Here is a 19,630-nt window from a genome sequence, read left to right as displayed (position 1 = left end):
CTCTCTTCCCATTATGACCAACAGATTCTTGCCCGTCTTCCTTCAGTAAGGTGAAAGCTCAGATCAAGCTTGGTACAGGCTGAAAGTGAGTCAGCAGCACCCTTTCAGTCCCTGGGGTCCATTCTTGATGACAGGATCTAGTCCCCTGCAGAGTGAAGTTTTTTTTACATACAAATCTGAGTCACCTGATCACTGGGCACCATTGATAAAAGCTCCTACAGTATGGAGCTAGGGCACCATTTATGTAAGCCCCTACAGTATGGAGTTAGGGCACCATTTATGTAAGCTCCTACAGTATGGAGCTAGGGCACCATTTATGTAAGCCCCTACAGTATGGAGCTAGGGCTAGGCTGATTTCCACACACACACACACCTTTATATAAGCCCCTACAGTATGGACCTAGGGCTAGGCTGATTTCCACACATACACACACACACACCTTTATGTAAGCTCCTACAGTATGGAGCTAGGGCTAGGCTGATTTCCACACACACACACACACCATTTATGTAATCCCCTACAGTATGGAGCTAGGGCTAGGCTGATTTCCACACACACACACACCATTTGTGTAAGCCCCTACAGTATGAAGCTAGGGCTAGGCTGATTTCCACACACACACACACCATTTATGTAAGCCCCTACAGTATGGAGCTAGGGCTAGGCTGATTTCCACACACACGCACCATTTATGTAAGTCCCTACAGTATGGAGCTAGGTCACCATTTATGTAAGTCCCTAAAGTATGGAGCTAGGGCACCATTTATGTAAGCCCCTACAGTATGGAGCTAGGGCTATGATGATTTCCACACACACACACACACACACACACCTTCTTGAAATGGGATCATCTGTTTGCTTGTGCCTTCCCACCTCTTAGGATGTTCCCAAAGGTTCAGCACAAAGTCAGTCACTCCAATGGTCAGCTTATTTTGTATAACCCCTATGTGGCCCCAGTGTTCATGTGATCTAAAGCAATACATTCCACCTACACAGCAATCTCTCTTTATTGTTGTTTTATTCCCATTCATTGGAATCAAATAAATATAACTGTATTTTTTTTTTTACAGGTAGCTGTGCATTGTATTGTGAGATCAACAAAATATAACAAGTTCACTAAGTCCTCATTAACAGTGCAACAGACAGATTTGTCTTTGGGAATCCTTTGTCTTAAAGCTTTGAGCTCATTTAGCCTAAAGGACATTGATAAACAATTATCTCATGTAAGGTGCCATACATTATATGCCTTTCTCATTATGGAAGGCCCTCTTATAGAGTGCACCAATTGAACAAAGAGGTCATCTCATCCCAAAAGGAGTTAACATTGACCATTAGGGTCAGGTGTCCCCCCCCCCTCCAAGAAGATTCCCCCCACCCCATCTTGTTAGAGTTGGCAGTGTAAGAACCGGTCCTTTTCTGCATAGTAATTATTTAGAGGTTTCCTTCATCTTCTTTTATATGGTATGAACTTTTAGATAATATTTCTGTCTTTTCTGTAGGCCTTTTGTGTCTAACATGTCCTTCACACTAGATAGCAATGGTATTTTGGGGTTTGGGTTTGGCTTAAGATTGTCGGCTTTATGTTACAGCTCATGGTGACAAAGATAAACGATTTCCTGTATATACAAACTTTCTTATCAGATGGTCTGAACAAGATAGCTGCAAGTTAACTCAGTACACATTTTGCCAGCAAAACAGAAACCAACATCCTGATCTCTTGACACTGTGAGTCATTAAGAAATCCATGCTTTTTACTTCCATTTTAGTTTAATGGAGTCCTAACATCCAATACAACAGTACTTTCATTTTCACAATGGAAGCAATGCATGTAATAGAATAAAGATAGGATGACAGTATTTTCTCTGCCTTGTAAAGAAAAAAGTGGTGAAAAAAGTAACAAAATATACAGATTGTCAATGAAACAAGGACAACCCAGTGTCTGGTTTAGTCTTCACAAGAAAGCTGATAATACTGGTCCACAATTTTCCCAGATAGGCTGATAACACTGGTTGTCACTGTTCCCAGATAGACTGATAACACTAGTTGTCACTGTTTCCAGATAGGCTGATAACACTGGTTGTCACTGTTCCCAGATAGGCTGATAACACTGGTTGTCACTGTTCCCAGATAGGCTGATAACACTGGTTGTCACTGTTCCCAGATAGGCTGATAACACTGGTTGACACTGTTCTTATTAATAATGATTGTCCATGTAAATCGTAAGATCTGAAAGGTTGTTTTGTAAATATATTTCAACTAATATCAATTTAATGGAGAGATGCGTCCTCAGTTTGCATACTTATTTATGTTTTCATAGTCAGTTACTAAACATCTCATTGTGTCATTGCAGACTTCGGTACAGCCAAAGGGGATTTTTGACTATTGATGGTTTCTCAGAGCTAACAGATGCGGAAAAGGATGATATTGACCCTTGGATTCCCCACTATCCCATCATGGATCCCAAACTGGACCTGAAGACTGCAAAGTTCATTCTGTCACGAGTTGGTGACAAATTCTGTGAACTGGTGGAACAAGAGAAAGAGGCAAAGTCATGGGCAGGAGAGGATGGTAAGCATCCAGCAGTGACTGTTTACAATTGACTCCCCAAACTTTCATTGATTTTATTTCCTTCCATAATCAACAATAGAATTAAATGTTTGCTTCATCGATATTGCTAAAAACTGTTTAATTTATAGTTGAAATCAGGGTTTTAATACAGAGTGCCACAAAATTTCATGCAATGACTTCAGAGGCTAATACCATTAAACTAGTTATCACTAGTCGGTAAACTTCACATATATTGTGTGCAGTTTAATGATTTTGAAATGATGTGTTACCTTTTCACTTTGGGATTCCGATTGGTGCAGATGAACCCATGAAATTCTTATGCAGTATAATCTTTGCAGATTGTCTGCAATGATGCGAATTTTCCTTACCTTGCCTTCTGGAATTTTTTGCTTTTTTTGTATTGCTGTCAACATTTTGGTGGCCATATTTTTAAAAAAAATCAGTTGCCCAAAGTGCATTGGGGAAAAAGGTTGATGTCTGTCAGAGAATATGGCCAGTTTACCACAAATAAAACAACAGTAATGGTCAGTAGGTGTGGGGGACAGGATACCTGTAATGTGGAATCCACCCCATGACACACATGGTTTTCTGTTGAGAGGAGTATGTGGACACGAACCAGTCTTCCAACTGACAGAAAGTTGTCCAATTAAAGCATTTTACATGGTATAATAGCTCTAATGAACTGACATTTCTTATTATGTGATGCAATTCCATCTCGTAAATTAAGTCCATGTCTTCTGTACTGTTCCAAATCAAATACTGTAAATTTCCAGTCACAAACACACAAAGTTAGATATAGAATTTCTGCATTCTGTAATCATTGCTTCCCATGAATATCCGACAACTGGAATGCTAAGTAGTGAAACTGACACACTTCATATGGAAACATAATTAACATTCTCACTGAAACCTGTGTTTAAGGCTTATCTAACCTAACATGAGTTGATCTGAGGGACATCACACAGGAATTTCCATTGGTGATCTGTGTTAAAAAATGATGTTTATCAAATGTTTTATTGATATAGAAGGGCAGTTAGTTGCTCAATGAATTTTTTTTTTTTTTAAATCAACTTCTAAATGTTATTGGTTTAGAATCGTGCATTATTAATTCAACTAGCATCTGGGACCTTTTAATGCACAACTAATTAAAGGTGCACTATCAAAAGCAGAATATAAATTATTTCTTATTTCTCTCTCACCTGTTTCCATTCAAATAAAAACTGGTAAACAGATTCTTGAAGGGTAATGATTTAATATTAAAGATATGAAACGACTTGAATAATGTCCAGATTTTGCAGTCCTTGGCTTGCAAATGCTGAACATTATTCAGTAAGTTTCATAAATTTAATATTGATTCATTTCCCATTTGATATCATCTGTTAATGTTTTTGTTACAAAGTTCAAATGTTGTTCGAGTAGAACATGAAAAGGAAAGCTAACATTTCCATATTTCTTTTAAGATAAGCAATTAAGACAAAGGGGAGATGAAAATATCTGCTACATATAAAGTATAAAATGTGTGCAAGTACTACTCTGCATAATGTCCTCATTTCAGCCAAGATTGCCTGGAAACGTGCAGTTACAGGTGTACGCGAGATGTGCGACGTATGTGACACCACACTGTTCAACATGCACTGGGTGTGCCACAAGTGTGGTTTTGTGGTGTGTTTAGACTGCTACAAGGTGGAAACCAAATTAGTGCATGGTGACAAGTTCATCACAAGGGAGGAGGTATTTTTGGAGGAAAGACAGGAGTGGCTCACGTGCAGTGCTAATCGGCAACCCCATGATGTAGACAAGCTGATGCTGACCCAGATTATTCCAAATGATGGTACGTAGAGATAGAGAATGGCACGAGAATGCAGGTTTTAGATTATTCCTGGTCTGTAATGATGTCCAGTTAATGGGTAAAATGGAGAAAGTAAATGCCTTGCCCCAGATTTTAAAGACCTAAGCATTCACTCTATCTGACTTGGATTAAATTGATGCATGGAAAAGGATCTCAAAGACAGCTATATTTGCTGGGCATAATTGAGGATCTCAAATGACTGCTAAATTGTCTGACATTGGACATAAGGTGCCTTTTTGTACGCTATGCAATTGTTTAATCTTCATGTAATTTTTAGATGTTTAGACCACACTAAAAAGCCACAAATCTCAGGATGAAAGAGGTGTGACAGCTCATCATTCCTTTCAAAGACCTGACATGTCTCAACAAGGTCATGACATGTCAGACCTTTAGATCAAACTGTGTGGAGCCTAGGGCATAATTAAAAAGAAAAATAATATACTAGCAATCACAACTAAATTGTGTTATTAGAACAACCCTGATCAAATAAAATGTCAGACTTGATGGGAATAGCCCACCATTAAGTATTATCTATTTTCAAGGAAGTGCACATGCTTATTGTCAATTATTAACTTTTGAAAATAGGGTGGCATAAAATGCTGTTATATGAGTGAAATTATATATTATTTTGAAAGGAAAAAAATATTTTGTAAATGAATAGTTTGAATTAAACTAGTGTATCATGGAAGGTTAGTATTTCAACAAATCAGAAACCTGAAATGGCATTTTTCTGCTTGATTTAATAAGTAAATATGTTTTCTTTTTTATGTATTTAATTTCACATATTAGTTTTCAGGGAAAATATGTTCTGCAAAGGGTTATTTGAATTTTAAGATCCCTACATGGAAAAAGATGTTTGCTTACAGAGTTGTTGTATTTTTGTTTCAGTTTATCTACAGTGAAGTACTGAAATGATTCTGCCATTTTTTTCCCCCTTATAAACGTGCATTCAGCAAGCAAATTGAGTTGTACCGTTAATCAAGGTATTTTTTTAAGATAAGGTTATGCCAATGATAGTCAGTGATTTATCTTCCAGCTCTGTGGGATGTAGGCTGCATGGTACACGAGATGAGAGCAAAGTGGGGAATCATGTCCAAATGTCCTTGTGGAAATCAAAGCTACATCAAGAATGGCATTAGTCAGGTAAACAGCCAGAACTTCTACTTTTTCTTGGATCATAATCAGCTTTGTGTGTTATTGCAATTAACCATGCCCACAGTTATCAGATTCGGACAAAGGTCATTATTTGTGTAGTAACACCTTGGAAAGAAAAGTAAAGAATCCAAATGAAAATTTTGATGCTTTTTATTTTCAGAGTGTGGTTCAGCAAGCCATCAAACATTTGTCTCCATCCAAGAACAAGAAACTTGTAAATGGTGTATCAGATGACAAATCAAAGCGTAAAAATGGCAATATTAAATGTTCTCTTTCTGGATATAACCCAGACAATACATCTCCACTCAGTCTTTTAGCAGACGTAGCCTCAATGGACTCTGAAAACAGCAGAGAGCGGAGTGAATCTCCATTCTCCAAGAAAAAGGAAGGAGAGAAGGGTGGAAAGTCGTACAACCCTATCACTGAACCAGTATCCCCAATTGCTGCTGACCATGAGGGGGAAAAAAAACCTGCTAGCTGCTCCACATTACGAGAACTCTTGACAAAAACTGCCGGAAAAGTAAAGAACAATGAAAGTACGAAAAAGTCCAGATCCAAAAACAGTAACACACTGGACGATATCATTCAGTCGGTGGTGGAAAAACAACTTCCAAAGGAGGCAGAGTTTATTTCATCAGAAAATCAGCCAATGAAACTAATGCATTACACCCCTCGCCTTGGACCAAGCAGACTGCTTGTCCGTGATATGCCCATTTTGATTCATAACCTTACAGAAACTAGTGTACTTTATCCAGAAGTGCCGCATTCATGGCTTTGTGATGGGAGATTACTACGGCTTCATGATCCTCGACACAAAGGAAATCTCAAAATCTTCCAGGAACAGTGGAAGAGGGGGCAGGTAAAAAAAAAAAATTTAAAGAAAAATTGCAAACTAATATCTTCCCATTTACAGGAAGAAAGTGCATGGTGCAATGCTTATCAGGTATTTATATGGTCAAAGTCGTTCGTTGTGCTATTTGCATACAAATTTAAGATACAGTACTCCCTTATTATAATGCCATTCATAGAAACCAAAGAGTAGTCCACTTTATATGGAAGCCTCTTTATAATGAAGTACATGATATGTGCAATTTTACTTCTGCTTAATGAAATGGGGTCATTGACCGTGCATGCTTCTTAACAGGCTCAATGTTGTAATGAAGGGGCTTATGGTGAGGGAGTGTTGTAAATACTTGCTTGTCCATGATGCATATGTTTTGATGAATGCCCTTACCATATAATAGTGTACTTAATGCAAAAGGGACAGAAAGTTTGGTTGTGACTTTTGGTGGGTTTTATTTTATGATTCATCTTAATGCCGTAGTGTACAATTAAATTAAAATCTTCCCAAGTCAGTATTTTAATATCTAAGCAAACCTCTAACAAATAAGTATTTAATATTTAGGTTAACCTCTAACAGGTATTGTAATATATAGGTAAACTGCCGACAAGTCATTGTTTTAATATGTATGTAAACCTCGAGCAAGTCAGTGTTGTTCTACCACAAGATTGCTCCTGGTGTAATTTGCATGTAAATGGTAATTTTTAAAATAGGTTGAGGAATAATAAAGATGATGATGATGAAATTTGCTATCCATACATTCGCAGTTTCCACCAGAGAGCCAGCTCAGGCTCAGAGATGGCAAGCAAGTTCCTTCCTTGGATGTCTGAATCATCTTTCAAATTTATCTTTTTAAAAGGTTTTCATTAGCTGTCCATAGTTGTAATTTTAGATCAACACTTGTGTTATTCTACACTAGGCCAGTATTTGGGCCACTTCTATTGGGAGACAACCTGTCTTACAGAGACGGCAAAATTTTATTCCATATCCAAGACCAAAAATGCTTCAGATAAACCTCATACTGTATTGAGAACCATACCCATCCAATCATGGTGACCAGATCCCAAATTCTAAAAATTCTAAAAAGTTATCCTCAGATTGAGATTATAGATTACCTTAGGACAGTATCAATATTTTGTCAGTGGCAGAGATAATGGAAAGGTTGTGAAATCATTTTTTTTAAAATTTAAATTAAATTTAAAAGATTTTGATATTTTGCATGGAAGCTTGTCATTGCCATAGCTATCGGGCTTGAATTTTTAGGATTTACACTTGCACTCGTATATATAAGCTTGCACTCCTATTTTGTTTGACAGTTTATCCATCTGTTAATATTTGCTTGTCAGCCCATAACATTGTGACAGTTGGAGAGATTTTCATGGAACTTTGTCCAATGTATATATCACGACAAGACTCACCAAAAAGAGCAGTCCTCAGCTCAAAGGTCACGTTCGTTAGCAAGGAAAAGGTCACAAAAGCAGTGTATCTTGTATTAATGACCTCTGAGCTAAGGACTGGTCTTTTCACTTAATCTTTATTTTCATTTTATTTAGAAACAAACTCACTAGCTTATTTCATCAATTTTTAAAAAATTTGTTACCCTCACCTTGGAGATAATCTTGAAACTGCTTTGTTCTTGAGCCTCAAAGGTTGTTTTTTTTTTGTTGTAACCTTTAAAAAAACCCAAATAAACCTCAGATTTCAAAATGTAAGTTCTCGTGTAACCCTTTGATATTATATGAGTATGTATGGTAGGTAATAAGCAGAGTCGAGAAAGACAAAAAATAGTACACTCTGTCTAGTGCTCCAAGACGGAGGTTTTAACTTGGATTTTGAAGTACAGGGTCTGTTCATTACCTTTTGTACCAAGAGCAGCATGAATATAATTTTATCCACATGCCGCGAAAGCTCATCATTGCCTTATGCTGTAAAAAGTTAGCACATGATTTCCAAAGCATTAGGAGCATATCTGCACACTTTTAGTTTATATTTATTTAATATTTTAAAGCACTTTAAATACAGTCTATTTGAGTGTCTACCAAACTTGTTTTTATTTTGAAATCTGAGCTTGGGGTTTAGAACTACTTACTGAAGATCACTATGCTTTTCAGCCTGTGCTTGCCTCTGGTTGTGATAAATACCTGAGTAAGGACCTGTGGAGTCCCAGATTCTTCTCCAAACACTTTGGTAGCATGGAGAATGATCTCATCAACTGTCGTACAGGCTGTCTTGTGGTGGGTCAACCAATGAAGCATTTCTGGGATGGCTTCGAGGATATGGAAGGTAACCAGGAAATGGCATATCTTGTTCTATTGTCAAAAATTACACAAAGAATGGACACATGAAAGTGAAAATGGCTCTGGCATGTCATCTCATACAATACAGGTATTGAAGATGTTGTGATGTCATTTGGAAGACCTCTTCACCTTCCTTATCCCCATCACCAAGTGATGATTGTGCCTGCAGCAAAGAAATCTCATACTTAAACATGCTTTTGTTCTCGTTATATTAAATAGTTTTTCTCATAAGATGACCAGCATTAATACTGTAAATCTGAATTTGTTTTGACCCATGTTTTTTTAGACAACTAGAATAATTTGCTGGCAAGAACTATAAAAACAGCTGCATTTAAGCAGATATATTTCCTTTGAAAATCCTTTAACTCCACTTCATACACTCCACTCCACTCCGTATCCTCATTTCTTGAAAAAGTTATTCTGCTGTTTTGGTGATCATATATTTAAACTATATTGTTTCATTTCCCTGCAGAGCGTCTTGTTGATGAACAGAATAATCCTATGTTGTTGAAACTGAAAGATTGGCCACCTGGTGATGACTTCAGTGACATTTTGCCCAGTCATTTTAGTGATCTCATGCATGGACTGCCCCTTCCTGAGTATACACATCGAAATGGGTGCTTCAACCTTGCCTCTCGTCTCCCAGACTTCCTTGTCAGGCCTGATTTAGGACCAAAGATGTACAATGCCTATGGTAAGAGTTATTGGCCCTCTCACCCCATCTTGCTGCTTGTAAAGAACTTCTTTATAGTTAAAGCCAGAGGTTTAAAAGTATCAGAATGTGATGGAATGTTTTGTTATGAACATACCAATCATGGGTTGTGATATGAAGGTATGAACAGGGTTTCAAAATGATTTGAGTGTCTAGCAGTCAGACATTTTTTTAACTCTTAATTACATGCAAAAGAATTGCCATTATCAAGAACATAATTAAAAGAAATGTTTTGGGGTCATTATTGCCTCACAAACACAATGTAGAGTTCCTTTAATTATAGGCTTAGTTGATAGAATTGGTGTTCCACCAAGTTAGATTTTGGATTAACCTTTAATGACATAATGTTAGAGATTTTTTAGGTTTGCTTTGTAAGTTAAGCTACCATATGTAATAAAACTCTGAATTCAACTATAAATGCTAAGGCTAGATATTGGGACTGTGGTAGTTCAATAGGTTGAGCTTCAGGCTCGTAATCCAAGGGTCAGGGGTTTAATGCCCATCCTGGCCAGCTCAGGTTGTTCACCTCTGTGTGGCCTTAGGAAAGGCACTTAGCACCTATTTCCACAGCATGATGTAGCTAAAATGTGTGAAAAGTTCTATTAAAACCAAACCCCTTCCCCAAAAAATAATTCATGTTAGCTTTATCATCTTTGCTGAGAAAATCGACTTTGGTTCTAATGCCCTTATTAAACATTGGTTTTATATTTTATATGACTAGGTTCAGCTGATTTTCCCCAAGAAGGCACCACCAACCTGCATCTTGACGTGTCTGATGCAGTGAATGTGATGGTATATATAGGCATCCCTGATGACAATGGCGGAAAACAGCAGCATATAGAGGCTGCCATAAAGGCCATTGATGAGGCAGGATGTGACAGCATTACAAAAAGACGAATCAGGGAGGTTAACGAGGTACCCGGGGCATTGTGGCAAATCTTTGATGCAGTTGATGCAGACAAGATTCGAGATTTCCTCAATAAGGTACTTGAACATGGATCAAATACATGATTGATTAGAAAAGGGAATTCAGTTTATCTAAAAGCTGTAAAAATATGAATGGAAAACTCTACAGTTTACAATTATAACCCTAAAGAAAATTTGTGTAGTTCATTTAAGGATTGTTTATTTAAATTCACTTTAGTATAAACTGAAAAAAGGCCTTGAAAAATTTGAACTGGTAAATTCTTATAATTCACTTTTGCCTCTGTTAATAAAATAAAGGAATATTTATAATTTTAAAAATGATTGATGTATCCATTCTCTTTTTTAACTGTGCATGAATACATGCAAAGTAGCAGTTGTTATTTGTAACTTGTATGCAGCCAATTAGGCAACAGCAACAAGTTGTCTGACAGGTTATTGAATCATCCCGCAAGCAGCCTCTGTTGGACTAACAAGTCAGATTATTCATTTTGAAATCCACAGTGGGGAATTGCATGATTTTAAGTCCGTATTTCCTAATATCCAGATTAGGGATTAGCACCCTTGTCCTGTTGTACAATATTTGCTTATAAAATATGTAGCTTTTAGCTCTACTGGTAGGTCATAGACCAGAAAAGCGTTCAGTATGGTCTGTTTTTCATCATCCATTGTCCATCCATATGTCTGTCAGCATACTTTTGTTATGACTAATCCTCGTAAACTACTTGGAGAATTGCCATGAAACTATATGCACACATTCATTCTATGTTCTAGTTGGTTTTAAATGAAGATCATGCTGCTTGGCAATATCAACATGGCTTTTCCACCACAAGATTTTTATCGATGTCTTGCTTGTCCTAATTGTTGTTGTTGTTTTTGTTGGTTTTAACGCCATTTTTCAGCACAAGATAGGCTATGCATGGCGGCAGTGGTACTGGAAAACCCCGGGAAGAACCACTGACCCATGAGAAGCTACTGGCAAGCTTTCTCACATACCCACATTGGCCGAATCCTCGACTCGAACCCACACAGACAGAGGTGAGATGGCAGTGATCCGTAACAGAGAGCATTTTAGACTACTCAGCCACTCGATGCCCCCTGTCCTAATTGAAAATGGTGCCAATCTTACATCCAATATCAGATATCTTTATAGCCAGTAGAGTATCAGTCCATTCAAGAGACTTGTTGGCCTACCTGGCCACGAGACAAAGTGCTTATGGTATGGCCCAGCCTCTGTTCTGTGCCATGCCTCATTAGTCATGTGTCATCTGTCTGTCAACAATAACTTGTTACCACTCTGTAGAGTCCATATTTCTGGTTCAGTTTCAAACTTTGAATATGGGTTTATATAATCAAAATATGACAGATTTGGTAATGAGTCAGTTCAGTGCATATTAATGAGGTGATCTTGCATCTGATTGGTGAACCTTGTTACATCTCTTGAGACCACATTTCACAATTTAATGAAACTTGAAACGCATGCTTTCTGAATTACTGTTGTAAAGAAGAAATAGTTTTATTTTAACCAGGAAATTATTTTTAGCCAGTATAGCATCAGCCCCTTGTTTTAACATCACAAAATAGTGCACTTGAATGAATTGGTTTGCAAAGCTTAAGGACAGACACATTTTAAATGCCTAAAACTTAATGAAATATTTTGATTCCTTTTTCAGTTGTTAATGTACACACTTCACACATTTAAGCTATTTGTAACGTAGGGGAGACAACCCAGTTACAAAATTAAAACATTTGAAAAAAGCTGGTTGTGTATCAAAATATTTTTGTTTTAAATGAAGTAACAATGTATATTATCAGGAGATGAAGTTTCACTGGGTTGTCTCCCCTACATTACATTTCTCGAGCATATTCTGCCTTGTCAATATTGGTCAATTGGACATTAAGGAGATCCATTTAATGAAAGATTTCTAAGAAATTTATAATTTTGAAGGCCTTATTGCCGTCTTGTTAAGTAGTAATTAATTTTTGACTTTGACCCCTAAAATCTCAAGCAGATCAGCTTCCAAGAATGCATCGGCCTGGTAGATTGAAGTTTATTTTTCCACCAAGACCAGCAATTTTTCATTTATTATTTCAGGTTGCCAAGGAACGTGGAGAAGTGATTGAGGATCATCATGATCCAATCCATGACCAGAGCTGGTATCTGGATGTGGACCTGAGAGAACGATTATACAAAGAGTACAATGTATTGGGTTATACCATCATACAGTGTATGGGTGATGCAATCTTCATTCCAGCAGGGGCACCACATCAGGTTCGCAACCTCAACAGCTGTATTAAAGTGGCTGAAGATTTTGTGTCCCCTGAACACCTGAATCACTGCTTCCAACTGACACAGGAATTCAGGCACCTGTCTGATACACACAGCAATCATGAGGATAAGCTACAGGTTAATATAACAGTATTTACTAGTCATAGACCAGAAGAGCTTATGCTTTTAGCTAAAGTTTGTTGTCACTACTCAGAATCGTCTAGGAGGATTGATACAAAACTTTAATTTTGTTCATATTGCATTAAGTGTGTATCTGGGTTTTTTGTGTGTGTGTTTGTTTTTGTGTGTGTGTGTGTGTGTTGATTTATCTACTGCTGTGCCATATCAACATGTTCATGGTAAATGCAATTGCAGATTTCTTGTTTTCTTTCGCCATACATTTAAACTTTATCTTTTACATCATGTACATGGTGCATTTTTTAATCTGAATGCATGGTTAATAATACTTGTGTAATATCTACACTATACGCTTTAAATGTTCTACCTTTTCTTTACTAAATTGATGTTTTACACTGCATTTATTGAATGATTTTGTTTTTTGGACAGGTTAAGAATATAATCTACCATGCTGTGAAGGATGCATGTGCTGTCCTAAATGAATTTGACCCAGATGACGATGATGATTGAACACCTTGTGCCATGTAGAAGGATTTAGTATGCTGTCTTGCAGAGATGGCTAGTCATGACACAGCCTTAAAAGCACAACTGTTGTTATAGAAAACCATGACTTGTTCAAAGATCATAAAATACATTGCAGTATCAACACATATGGGGACAAAATTACCAGAAGAATCTCCTCCGTGAATTTCTTTAATGGCTTTCCCCACAGCTTTCTTGCTGGTGTGTGCAAACGCATCCCTAGTTCTAAGTTGTGCTATATTGCCTACTTAATGAGAAGCTAATCAGAATAGAACAGAGAAGAATATCAAATAGATTAAAATATATTGAAGGATAGAAATGCTGCTTTGAATGCTCTGGTATTTTTACATTGTGTTGCTTGAGAAGAAAAGAGTCCATAATCATAGATTCACATTGAAAGGATGAAAAGATATGGTGATATTCAGGACTTGGATGAATTGCGATAGTAGCAATCAGTAGCCATTAAGAAACTATTTTAGTGTTCAGTTTAAAACTTAAGGAGTTTCTAATAGATTTAATAGGTTTAACTAGGAATGGATTTTATTTAGCAATCATTTTCATATGGATTTTGCAATCAACTCAAATACATCAGCATCCTTGATGATATACCACTCAGTAATAATTGGATTTGTAACACAATTTTCATGAATGCTTCTAGTCTTCAAAGAGATCATGAGAGACTACCGATTGGAGTTCTGCTGATGAATAGACCGTTGTCATTGTTATAAATAACAACAACAACAAAAACTGCTGACTCTTCCGTGATGTTCTCATTTTAATGTGACACAAATGCACAAGACAATTCCCGGGAATGGATAAGAGTGACGCTTCCTTTGTGGCACTTTCTTGGACATTGTCATGCATATTGAATAGGTGCTGCTGACAGACTCCAAGACATAACGGGATGTGATGTAATTGATGACTGTGACAATGATTTATACTGTTTCTACCAGGTATAACAAAGGACTCTAATGGCAAACCATGCTAACAGATGCAGTGATAGTGACACTATCATGGTATTCCATAGAGCTGATGTTTGTAACTGGTGTTAATCAGGCAGAACACTGCTGCAATAGTGGTACATTAGATGAAAAGTGATGCAGTGATAGTGACACTGTGATGGTATTCCATAGAGGTGATGTTAATTGTTGGTGATACATCAGTTTGCCAGCAATAGTGACATCTTGAAACGTGGGGAGGTTTCATTTTGAAAATTGACTGAACTGCCACCACACCCCAAATTTGCAGAATCCATAGGTATGCACAGTGTCATCCATCCCTTTAAAAAGGAGTATATTTTTGAGTAAATGTTCTTAATGACTTTTATGTAAATTGGTGCATTAGTGGCAATATTTGCTTGCACAGATTCTTGTTTATATGGTCCGTATATGTAAGTACTTTCCGATGAAATAGTGACAGCACAAAATTACTGGTGTTGCGGTCCGATTTTCAGCTGTTAAGTACATCAATACAACGGCTGTTTTAACTTTTTTATTACAACTTTGTCTGTTTCCAATTGATCTCAAAAATTGCTTTATTATGTGTCAGTGTCAGAATTTTGTAACTTTTTTCTTTTCATTTTTCATGTCATGGAAAAGTAGGATGCTGGCCAAAATTTGCATTGAGCTTTCGGCCTCTGTTGGCATCTATTTTGGTGTTTTCACTGTCTCAAGTCATTTTTGTACATAGGTAGTCATGTCATTTGTTTTTCTTCAAAAAAAGGAGCTTTTACCTCAGGACCAATGTAAGTAAACAAATAATTTGTTCAATTGATTATCCGCTGAGCTGTGTAGTTAAGCTGTCTGTATTTTTCATCAATAGTTGTAGAGGCTAGATTTTCTCACATGCTCTTTGAAACAATGGTCTCACTTGATGTTTTGCATTTCTTAAGAAAATTCTAGCCTTTTGTGTTTTCATATTTCCTTATCTAAAGACATGTAGCCAAAAATATATTTGTTGCAAATAGGACACTAGCATTGGTTGTTGATTTCCAAAGTATCAATGATTATTCACTTCCATGTTGTTTAGCAAAAGTATTAAGTACATATACCATATTAAAATGTATGTACTTTTCAGTTTTAGACAAATGTGTGGATAAGAAAGGCACATTTGTAAAATGCCAAAATATATGCCATTGTAACTTTAACATACGATATGTACAAGTAAGTGTATGCAAATTTCAGGCATTTTGTATCTTGACTGTACTTTGTGGTAAATTACTTTCTCGTAAGCCTTTATTTTCTATGGAATACTTGTGTTTGAGTAAGGTAACTTCAAATGTATGTGTAAACGGTGTGTATAAATGGTTATTGTAATTGTAAATGGGTACATATATGTATATTTGAAGATTAGAGATATATACAACAAAATGTACAGAAAAATAGAGGAATTTTATATATTTCAGATTGCTATTTTGTGAGTAACATTACATCATATTAGTTCTGATGCTTCAATAGGTCTTAAGTATATCATAATCTAACATTGTAGTAAACTTTATATCTCAAGCCCTGCTTACCCTCCATTATAGCTTAGGTGGAAATTAAAGCTTTGGTAAAAAAGATTCCTTTTGACTTCCTTCATTTTAAGTCAGTTTTTCAATTTCTATTACTCTTGTAATCCCAAAAGCTTAGATGATGCTTATTTTTTTTGCCTGCGTTAAATTTAAATCATGTGCAAGAACAGGAGAGATCATGTGTTATATGGATTTATTTCATTCAATAATTGATTTGTTTTATGTTAACCATGTTTCATCATTTATCATGTTTGTTATCTATTTTCCGAGCATTAAAATTCTGTTAAAAGACTCTTCTATTATTATTATTTACACCACAAATAAAGTTTAACCATTACAGTTTTCATTTATGATTTCCATGCTGTGAAGTGGCAGATTGTGCAGGACTCGCCATATGAGGCTCTGACTCATCGCAGATCAACCTCCATGAGGATACTTGTACCTATTTAGAACAATTGACCTGTTGTCATGGCATAACACATTGTATAAGATGAAAATATTTTATTTGGACAATTCTTCCCATTTAAGGTACTATTCGTGTGTATTTATATATATATATATATATATATATATATATATATATATATATATATATATATATACACACAAATTGTGGGTCCTAACTTGTATTTGTATATAATATGCCGTGAAAGTAGGATGAAGAACATAAGGTACAACAGGCTTTCACTATGCCCATAATTACATACTACTTAACGCCTTTGCCATTGGTGTATTGGTTTGCAGTCCCTTTGTCAGGAAAATTTTATTCTTAACTTATACCACCAGTACATGCTGCAGGTGGGTTGTAAAATTAACATCTAAAATCCCACACCACTATGTAACTTGGACCTGACTCCACCTGTAAACACCTGAATATTCCATTGTAGCAGGGAGTTCATTGGTGGCATCTATGCAGGTATTAGTGGAAAATGGTCATTTCTCTATGCATTCAGTACTGGATCACATTGCCTTACATCTCGACTTTGAAGCATTTTGAGATGGTTTACTTTTATGCTAGTGATGGGGGCAGCATCTGTGTTACAATTATATACTGAAATCAGTTATAATGTATACATGATTGCACCAACATGTACTGACTTCAAAATATTCAACTTAAGATAAAACCAGCTATTACTATCAGGGATGGTCCTGGCTTTTAAAACGTCGCCAAATAAATTGCTAACCTCAATATTTTGTTGCCAATTTTCACAAAATGTTGCCAGAACAAGTAGTGAATATTTTTCCAAGTCTATTAATGTAATAGGCAATGAAAATTGAAAAAGATGGGATAATTAGTACTTATGTCTCCAATCCAAATCCACGATTGTGTGTACATGTACAAATTAAACAGCCATAAAGGTTGTCACCCAAACATCGCCAGATGGTATATTTTGTGTCCAATAAGGAAAGAAATCGCAATTTGCTACATTGGGGAAGCCCAGGATGATTCCCAACTATTGTTGAAGACTGGAGATGAAGGTTTTTTTGAATATTGTAGTTCATGCGGCCAGTTTGGTTATGCTTTGTTGATATTACCATATCAAGGCCAGCATTTTGAAAATTCTCGGCTGATAAATTTTAATGCCAACCCATCTCTGCCCATACATGCCATTAATTACAAATATAAGCATGTCATGCAGCAGTGCTATGCAAATTTGAAAATTCCTATGATCTAGTATTGGCATGAGCTGGACGTTTTGCATATCAACAGCATGAATGAATGCGTCTTCTCAACCAAGCAATTATGCTTCTCATCACTTTTCCTTATTAATGAGGGCTTCCATTTTGTTATAATTTCCAAGAGAAGGGGAAAAGTGAGAAATTGATTAATAATACAGTTCTAGAATATTATTTGTACTATTACCTTTGCCCAAAGTTGAAAAAACAATTTGCACGCACAGTTTCAAAACAGAGACCAGATGCTAAATGAAATGAAGTTATTTTTGGTCAGTTTGTTAGTGCTTCTTGTCACAAGGCGCCAAAGTGTCACAGTGGTTAGTGTGTTTGATTCCTGGCTGAATAGGTTGTGGGTTTGAATCTGGCAAGAGTATGAGCTTGGGTTGTATAAAATAACCTACATGTGTTGATGTAAAATGCTAAATCTATGTCTTTTCACACTTGGCCGGGCATCTTGGAAAATTACATGCAGTGTAGAGTACATGTGTAGTAGCAGCAGCTATTTGTATGTCCTCTCAATAACCTTTGTACAAACTTGAAAGACTTGATACAAGAAGTACAAATTTTAATCTAATATTGCTATCAAGGCTGATTGAAAATTGAACATTTTGATGGAGTGAATATGATTATTCATCTCTAGTTAATGTGGAAGTTGCAACCTTGCTTGGGAGGCCACCCCTATACTTAGTGATGTATATATCATTGAGTACAACTGCAGACTGCACAGACCCAGATCTGCTGTTGCATAATGTACTGACATATGAGTGCAGTTTGTTAGTAGAACAAATAACAGACCCTTATCTGCATGTGCATTATGTAATGATAGAACAGCATGGTTCTTGTTTGCTGTTTAACATGACTTGTAAGTGATTATATACGGTAACTCGGGGGGGGGGGAGTTGAGCATCATTCAGGTTTGATCAAAATTACCTCAGTTCTGTTGTTGTAAGCAGAAATTTAGCTTTTACATAATCTTGCTTCTGATGCTTTAGTGTCCGTATTGTTCTCAGCAGTATGTGTAAAGGATACAAAATCAATTTCCTGGGAGTTATAACTTGTGTAAAGGATGCAAAATAGAATTCCTGGGGGTTATAACTTGTGTAAAGGATGCGAAATAGAATTCCTGGGGGTTATAACTTGTGTAAAGGATGCAAAATAGAATTCCTGGGGTTATAACTTGTGTAAAGGATGCAAAATAGAATTCCTGGGGGTTATAACTTGTGTAAAGGACGCAAAATCGATTTCCTGGGGGTTATAACTAGTGTAAAGGATGCAAAATCAATTTCCTGGAGGTTATAACTTGTGTAAAGGATGCAAAATCAATTTCGTGGGGGTTATAACTTATGTAAAGGATGCAAAATAGAATTTCTGGGGGTTATAACTTGTGTAAAGGATGCAAAATAGAATTCCTGGGGGTTATGACTTGTGTAAAGGATGCAAAATCGATTTCCTGGGGGGTTATAACTTGTGTAAAGGATGCAAAATCGATTTCATCGGGGTTATAACTTGTGTAAGGAAAATGAGAGATTTTATGACTGTATTTTAAATCCATGACAACTGGAGAATATTCTGTGCAAAATCTGTAAACAACCAAGCATTAAGAACAGTTTTAGGAAAACATTGAGATGTTTAGTGATTCAGGCCAGGAGAAAAAGTTTAAAAATATTTCCTACACATTGCAGCTATAAGAAAAAAAACACTGTTACCAAGGAGACTACCTTGGATCCTTATTAACATCTAAAGCAAGTTTATTCAAAATTTTATTAGCCATGCTAGCGGAGAAAAGAAATATACCAGTAGGTTTCTACTCGGATCGATAAGGAAGCCACACCATTCCGAGGAGGTGCCCCGAGTGGTCTAAAGTGCTCTCCGTTACGGATCACTGCCATCTAACTTGTCTGCATGGGTTCGAGTATTAAGATTCGGGCAAAGTGGGTATGTGAGAAAGCTTGCCAGTAGCTTCTCATGAGTTGGTGGTTCTTCCCGGGGTTTTCCCGGGTTCTTCCTCCACCATTAATACTGGCCGCCATGCATAGCCTATCGTGTGCTGAAAAATGGCGTTAAATCCCACAACACCAACACCATTCCAAGGAGAACCACTATGGACACTATTTTGGTGATGCAGTTCATCTGGAACACACTTTAAAAACACTGGTGAAAATTGG

General features: G+C 36.6%; 1 protein-coding gene and 1 non-coding gene across 2 annotated transcripts in view; both read left to right on the top strand.

The window, feature by feature from the left end:
* LOC149794699 (uncharacterized) overlaps positions 1-16,080 on the top strand; it is a 265,989-nt gene extending 249,909 nt beyond the window's left edge. The window contains exons 15-23 of the mRNA XM_089964317.1: positions 2,352-2,569; positions 4,125-4,400; positions 5,455-5,561; positions 5,734-6,432; positions 8,526-8,697; positions 9,184-9,405; positions 10,145-10,407; positions 12,443-12,754; positions 13,184-16,080. Coding sequence (XP_089820443.1) covers positions 2,352-2,569; positions 4,125-4,400; positions 5,455-5,561; positions 5,734-6,432; positions 8,526-8,697; positions 9,184-9,405; positions 10,145-10,407; positions 12,443-12,754; positions 13,184-13,264 — 2,350 coding nt within the window. The 3' untranslated portion in view covers positions 13,265-16,080. The remainder of the gene's footprint in view (positions 1-2,351; positions 2,570-4,124; positions 4,401-5,454; positions 5,562-5,733; positions 6,433-8,525; positions 8,698-9,183; positions 9,406-10,144; positions 10,408-12,442; positions 12,755-13,183) is intronic.
* Positions 7,146-7,248, top strand: LOC149794700 (small nucleolar RNA SNORD14). The gene has a single exon (XR_016422521.1). It is a non-coding gene; the product is annotated as a small nucleolar RNA SNORD14 (small nucleolar RNA).
* Positions 16,081-19,630: the final 3,550 nt, after the last annotated feature.

This window comes from Sinohyriopsis cumingii, chromosome 7, assembly GCF_028554795.1.
Source record: "Sinohyriopsis cumingii isolate HCF-2022 chromosome 7, ASM2855479v2, whole genome shotgun sequence".
Lineage (NCBI taxonomy): Eukaryota > Metazoa > Mollusca > Bivalvia > Unionida > Unionidae > Sinohyriopsis > Sinohyriopsis cumingii.
This window is presented reverse-complemented; position numbering and strand designations above follow the sequence as displayed.